This window comes from Silene latifolia, chromosome 5 (assembly GCF_048544455.1).
Source record: "Silene latifolia isolate original U9 population chromosome 5, ASM4854445v1, whole genome shotgun sequence".
Taxonomy (NCBI): Eukaryota; Viridiplantae; Streptophyta; class Magnoliopsida; order Caryophyllales; family Caryophyllaceae; genus Silene; species Silene latifolia.
Window position 1 is genome coordinate 50,093,494 of NC_133530.1, and position 7,446 is coordinate 50,100,939.

The 7,446-nt window shown below is 36.3% G+C and overlaps 1 protein-coding gene across 1 annotated transcript; it reads right to left on the reverse strand.

Annotated features, from left to right (window-relative positions):
• Positions 1-2,376: 2,376 nt before the first annotated feature.
• Positions 2,377-5,461, reverse strand: LOC141656098 (uncharacterized). Its single transcript, XM_074463020.1, has 2 exons — positions 3,052-5,461; positions 2,377-2,648 (listed from the first exon to the last, which is right to left on the reverse strand). Exons 1-2 carry the CDS (start codon positions 3,511-3,513, stop codon positions 2,613-2,615), a joined length of 498 nt encoding a protein of 165 aa, XP_074319121.1. The 5' UTR covers positions 3,514-5,461; the 3' UTR covers positions 2,377-2,612.
• Between the last annotated feature and the right edge of the window lie 1,985 nt (positions 5,462-7,446).

Sequence of the window (7,446 nt, forward strand, 5' to 3'; positions counted from 1 at the left end):
AGGGGGAAATCGGATGGCCTTGGGAGCACATACAATCGTGGTGTGGCGATTCTAACGTGGAGGTCGTCTCAAGGTTTATGAAGGCTAACAAATCACTGTGTGCAAAGATGTTGACCATGAGGAAACAAGTGCTTGACTACTGCCTATTGGACGACCACAGTTTCCCATTAGAGTATGTTTCTGTGATACTATTTCTTGAAGAGTGTGATATTGTTTTCAGAGTAGTGTGATATTGTTTGCACTATTTAAATTTGATGGTACTTTTATTTTATCATAACTGCTATTTTTGTGATACTGTTTCTTAAGGGATGTGATATTGTTTTTAGAGAAGTGTGATATTGTGTGCACTATTTTAATTTGGTTTGTGTTAATGTTTGGAGCAGTGAGGTGGTTGCCAAATTCAGTAATGATCAATATCTTGTCAGAAACGATATATTGTCGTTGCTTCCAAATGAGCATGTCAGTAGCAATGTGATTGAATGTTGGTCCCTCATTCTGAACCATATTGAGCACACAGAAAAATGTGAAACAAGTGTGATGTTTTTTGGGATTCGACACATGGTAAGCTGTCCATTTAGTTTGTTTAAATATAATCACTCTTTAAAACAAAAATAGGACTTGTAACATATATATTCAAAACAGGAAATTAAAACCGAAGGAGCTGGAGACAGGGAATTGATTAAAGAAAAGATGTTTGAAGAATGGGACGAATTCATTAGAAGAAACACAGTTCCCTGTAACCTGCAAGTAGATCTGGTTTTTATTCCAATGGTATGGAAAGAGCATTATTTCTGTGTTTGTATAAATTTCAAAACCGAGACAGTGGAAGTGCTGGACAACACAGAGTACCCCGACTGGGAGCAAACACAAATACACAAAGTTGCAGATTTGGTGGTATGATTAATTGATAGTTCTTTAAAGTATTGTTGTATAGTAACATTGAAATAATGGATTTTCTGTGTTTGTGAAATTATTACTAATGGTGAACCGTAATATTGTAGGCGGAGCACATGAGTGACTACTTAGCAAAGAAGAAAGTGGAAAGAGCAGATGATATAATAACGTTTGATGTTGTCAACATCAACTTCCCTTGGCAAAAGACAGAGATGAACAATACTGAGTCTGGGAACTTCTTAATGATGCACATGATTCGGTATGAGGGTGTAATGTTTGAAGCCGACCTGGACCAAAAAGTGTATAGGCGATACTATCGGCTAGAAATGGCAAAGAAGATTGCTTTTAGCCGACATAAATGAGAACAGAACACCTTTGATCGAAAAAGTAAAAGAATTTTCAGATGGGAAGGATGAAATATGGAAGACATTGAAGCAACAGAGGAAGAACAACGAAAAGGCAAAAGGGAAGCAGAAAGAGGAAGTACCAATGGCAGAAGTTCAAACAAAAGAGAATGCTGATGTTGTTGTGGAGGAGACAAATAAAGAAGATGTTAGGAAAAAAGAAAGGAGAATTGTACTAAGAAACCGATTATTAACACGTAATTGCCAATTCTTGGCAATCTCCTAGGAAAAGGTAAAAACAATTTACGATTGTATATACAAAAAGATAGATAGTAATTAGGACAAAGGTGTCCAGAAATAATAAATGATTGTTGGTATGGATATGCTTTCTGAGAGGAGCCGATTAGGAAAAGATGTCAAGATCGTAGGAACGAGCCCGCATAACATACAAACGTGGTAGGATTAAGACCGTTGCAAATCCGAAGAACCGCGGGAGAGGAAGAGGAAGGAATTAGGACTACTATATTTGTTAGAACGAAGTTGTAATTAAAGTAAAGGCTATGTAATGGTAGTACAAAACTGATGCTAATTAAACTAAAAACGAATTTAATGGTAACTTTTTATAATGGTAAAGTATTGATGCTTATTTTGGATGTCATCTAACTGATGCTAAAGTGTGATATTATTTCACGTTTGGTGTGATATTGTGTAATAGTTGCTGTGATATTGCTTCTCAATATCACACAGGGCTAAAACAATACCACATTGTTTACTTTTAAATATCACTATGGATATGGATTGTTAAATCTCACGTTGATATTGTTTTTAGAATGTTGTGATATTGTTGTGTACACAGGTTGATATTGCTTCTCAGTATCGCACAGTATGTTAAACAATATCACTTGAATGTAAAAACAATATCACAATATGAATATGTTAGTTTAAGTCTTACGTTGATATTATTTTCACTATGTTGTGATATTGTTGTGTACACAAGTTGATATTGTGTTAGAAAGCGCCATATTATGAATCGCCATATTTTGACAACACACAAAACACAAGATGTGAAAATCTTAAAGCAAAAGGCATATATAGTACTCGATGTAGTGATCTTGTTTAGAGTAAGATGTGAAATATATAAATGTAAGGTGTGATATTGTTTCTCAAAGATCACAAAAATACAAAAACTAGACAACCGAGACAAATAAAATAATCAAATACTATCCGAGTACGAGTACTTTCTATTAAAAATAAAGTATAATCTATACTTTAATGAATGTTGTAGGCTATATTAATATACTAGTCATATAGAATGTCGTCTATTTTCCGCCGCTATAATTAATGAGCGCCATCAACAAAAACTCCTTCGACCGATCAACCATCATCAGCATCATCCTCATCTGAACTACCCTGAAAACACAAAAAGGTGAAACAGTGATATTATTTTATATAAGGAGTGATATTATTTCAAATGAAGTGTGATATTGTTTCTATCTCGGAACAATTACAAACAATATCACATTCTGTTACCCTCAAGCGGTGATATGTGTACTACAAAAGTGTGATATTATTTCTAACAATTATGTGGTATTGTTTCTTAAATTACCAGGAAAATATAAAAGAAAGTTAAGACAGATGTGTTGACACATTCTGTTATCCTCAAATAATATCACATTCTGGTATCGTCAAATAGTGATCTTTGTTTAGCATAAGATGTGATATTATTTTAAATAACATGTGGTATTGTTTCTGACTCGTGACCATACAGCATAGATAAAAAGTTTCATACATAGACTGTTCATGGTGAACATACCTTATTGTCGGCATCAGGTACAAAAGCATTAGGACAGTTACGTTTATCATGGTGAGCCATTTGTTTGCAATTACGACAAAGCCTTTTAGGCTTCTCCGCTTTAGCTATGCATTGTTGATTTTTGGAGATCATTCTCTTCCCGCTACCCTTGTTCTTTGCCTGACGAGGTGGTAAAATCCTCACCTCAGTTGAGGAATTGCACCCGAGAAGCATCTCCAACTCCTGCTCTTTGGTCATTGACTCTGATTGAGGATTGAGTTTCACCCTGAATTGTTTAAGGGTGTCAACAAGATCAGTGATCTCCTTCGTAGGCACATTCTTGAGCACACTAATGGTCGCATAGAACTCTGACCATAACTTGCACATTTCCATCTTTCGTAAATCAGTGGCATCAAAATCCTCGATTAACTCACCATGTGGACCATAAAGAGGGATCTTATGTGCATTCTTGGTCCACCGCATAAGAATGTATTTATCGGGCAAAGTGTGGACTTGTTTTCCAGAGTAAACCCAGATAATGTGTCTACAAATAATACCCTTCCTGTTGAACAACTTGCAAGAACATTCAGCGTCATTCGTTAGAGAATTGTAGACGACTTGGTAGGTCTTCTGTGTTTTGGCATCAGCAATACCAATTAATTCTACACCGTTTGCAGGTGGTGTGAAGCCACCAACACTAAGGGAACAAATAGAAGCAGAAGCTTCTACTTGAAAATCGAGAAAGCAAGATTTGTATAAACCTTGGAAGCATGAGCTTCCAACTTAAGAGAAGTCGCTAATTGTGGAAGAGTACAATCATCGTCTCTATCAAGTTGTTTTTGAGTATGGCGCTGTACATCAATGGCACTTTGAAACCGCATCAAGAATTCAACAAGTGTACCATGTGCATTTTCAAAACGCTTGAAAAAATTATTCTGACTCTCAGAACGTTGAGTTGTTCGTAATAGACAACCCATAGGAACATCACGAAAATAAGCTGGGATCCATTTCCTCCTTTTTCTAAACATGGTTGACAACCAGGAATTACCATCAAGATTATGCTCATTGACCAACTGACACCACTTTTCTTCAAATTCAAGAGGTTCTAACTCAAAGATCCCAAACAATAGCATTCAAACGGCCGACAAAATCGGTCTCTCTCGAAATTGCAGCCCAACCTTATCGGTAACCTTTTGCATGATATGCCACATGCAATATCTGCGCTTAGCATGTTTGAAGACAAAGACGCAAACCCAGCTTTATTCCAAAGACACCGATCGGTTATTATACGGTGTGGCTCTCATTGTCCCATAGCATCAAGGAACTTTTGAAAGACCCATGTGAAAGAATCTTCATCCTCATGAAATAGCAACGCAGAAGCAAAAAGTAATCGACCTTTTGTGGTGGTCTACGCCAGTAAAAGGAGTGAAAAGCATACAATACTTATTAAATCTTTGTAAGTTGGATCGTAAGTGATGTAATCACCAAACAAAGCATAGTTTCTACGAGACTCTGCATCACACCAAAACGCACGAACCAAGCATTTACCAGAATCCACCTCATAAGCAAAGTAAAAACCTTCAGTGGTATCACGTTTATCCTCAAAATAGTTAACAAACAGTTGAGCATCCCGGTCTCCTATGAAACATTTGATATCCCTTCCAAAATTCTTAAAATCAACAAGTTGAGCTCCAACATTCTCATAGCCATCTACATATTCCTTGACATTTCTAAATGCCCTTGTTGGCCCTTGATTAACCCTTGAATGATCAATAATTGTCTTTTTATGGTAAAGATGGAGGTGCCTGTGTTTTTTTTGAAACTGCTGATTTCTAAGTGAACAAAGACGGTGATTATGCCACTCACGAAACTGAAAAACAACATAACCATCCCCATTATAGCGAAACTCAATCATAGCAAAAGACAACCAATCCTAGTTAATTTAGTGTTCCCGATATCAAAAGGCCTGGGAGTTGCCTGCTCCTTTCCACTATCTAAAACAGTAGCCTTCCTCTTACGATCTCTAAAACCTTCACGGTTGCAAACTACAAATTTATACTTCACATCACGAAATGCAGACCTTTTTGAGAAGACTTCCTAGGTTCAAAACCACATGCTTCTGCATACACATCATAAAAACTAATAGCTTCTTCCAACGTCCCAAACAACTGGCCAATATAAGGTTTAAATTCAGGTGCAACATTCCTTGTCCACAATTCACTACCACCAGGTGTGGAGTCCAAAAGTAGTTGATGCACACGAGAAGGAACAGAATGTTGTTCAACATGTGGAGTAGAACTAGATGCATCAGGTGGTTCAATCAGAAGAGTAGAAGTAAGTGAATACTCAACAATATCATTACTATCTTTAGAGGTAATGGCAGAGACATGTAGATCATTACAGGAAGAAGAGGTTATATTACTTGTAGGATCTGGCAAGAAAAGTGAAAGGTAAGATAACAAGAAAAAGTGTAAAAGATATGGACGAAAACAAAATCACACAAGTGGCTGAACAATATCACATATCTAGGGAAACAATATCACGTTGTCTGGCAAAATATCACATATGAAGATGGAAAACGATATCACATACAATGTTGCAGGAACAATATCACATATTCAGGAAAACAATATCACGTACTCTGGAACAAATATCACACATGAAGTTGAAAAACAATATCACAAACGTCAATATACAATGGTACATATCAACATAAACAATATCACCAGGTGTAGAAAACAATATCACATATTGAGAAAAATAAGAACGTCAATGAACAAAAAATATGTACCAAAAGTATGACGAACATGTGATTGAAAGCTGAAAGTACAAAATAAAGAGAGAATACGCTGAGATTTCAGAATACGCTGAAAGTACAAAATTAAGAAGAATAACATACCAGACATCACAATGAAGATTGAAGACGAAGAGATTTGAGCACGAAAACCTGGAAATCAAACAAAAACGAGCCGAATTTTAAAGAAGCACAAAATTAAATTGAAAATAACAAATAAATAAGAACAAACAGACTAAGATAAGAACGAAGGCGAAACATAAGGACGAAAAACGGCAATTACGTACCTGAACAAAGGAAATAATTGAAATAATATGATAATTGTGAAGAATGAGCAGCAAAACCTGGAAATAAAACAAAAAATGTACCGAATTTGAGGAAACACAAAATTAAATTGAAAATAACAAACAAAAGCAAGATGAAATTCAAATTATAAAAAGGAAAGAAGAACAAACTGAGTAATGTTAGGACGTATTCGAAATTTAGGGACGAAAAACGCCAATTACGTACCTGAACAAACGAACTAATTGGAATAATATGATAATTGTGAAGAATGACGACGAAAAACGGAGATGACGCCTAAATTCTAGGGTTTTCGAGCTCAACAATGGAGGAAGAAGCAAAAGAGAGAGAGAAATTGAAGGGAGAAGCAAAGCTACAGAGAGAGAGAATTTGAAAGGAGGAAATAACGGTATTGATGTAAAACATAGTTTATATAGGCAGCTGTTAAATTACAAATTTGCCCTTCCTTGTTTCCACCCTAAATACCTATCATAGTATTAATCCTCAATCCTCAAATATATAACTAATACTCACATGATCCCATTCCTATATATATATATATATATATATATATATATATATATATATATATATATATATATATATATATATATAGAGAGAGAGAGAGAGAGAGAGAGAGAGAGAGAGAGAATTTAGGGTAAATCTTTTTAGCATAAAAATTAGGGAATAAAATATTGTAGAGATATATGGTATAATTTCGGCCAAAAGAAGATAACAAAGATAATATTATGATGAAAAATCGGTTCGTAAAAAAACACAGAATATATATGACTAGTAGACGGAATATTCTCGTAATATAATTGTAACACCTCGGCCCAAACCTAGAGTTGGGAGCGATCACTCATGGTAGCTTGTTAGGCTGTGTACATGGCCCACAGATTAACACAGGTCCTTTCCAGCGCATTTTGTCCTCATTCATGCGCATCTCAGAAACCTTCCTAGGAGGTCACCCATTCTAAGACAACTCCCAGCCAAGCACGCTTAACTGTGGAGTTCTTTTGCATGGATAAGCAGAAAATAAAGTGCACTTTGTTGATATGAGTAGTACTTTCAATACCTTTAAGCACTAGTCAGATTTTAAGCCTTTCAATGGACCTCTTCATGGGGTACTTCACCCGAATAACGTCTTCGGTTCAGTGGGGGTATTATACACCCCTACTTGAAGAATGCAACGTCCTCGATGCGCCTGGCAGCATCTGACCGCGGCCAAGCTAAACCCAGAATCCTCCCCCACTAGGTTGGTGGCTTGGGGTACTCCAGACCACAGGCTCACCAGACGGTCGCAGGGTTGCACTGATACCACTTGTAAAACCCCGGAA

What these genes read in the sequence shown, in the direction of transcription:
- LOC141656098 (XM_074463020.1), bottom strand. Translation starts at nt 3,513, where the DNA reads ATGCGGTGGACCAAGAATGCACATAAGATCCCTCTTTATGGTCCACAT. An exon ending in TACCTGATGCCGACAATAAG is followed by an intron (nt 2,649 to 3,051) that starts GTATGTTCACCA and finishes TTGTGTTTTCAG; the next exon opens with GGTAGTTCAGATGAGGATGA.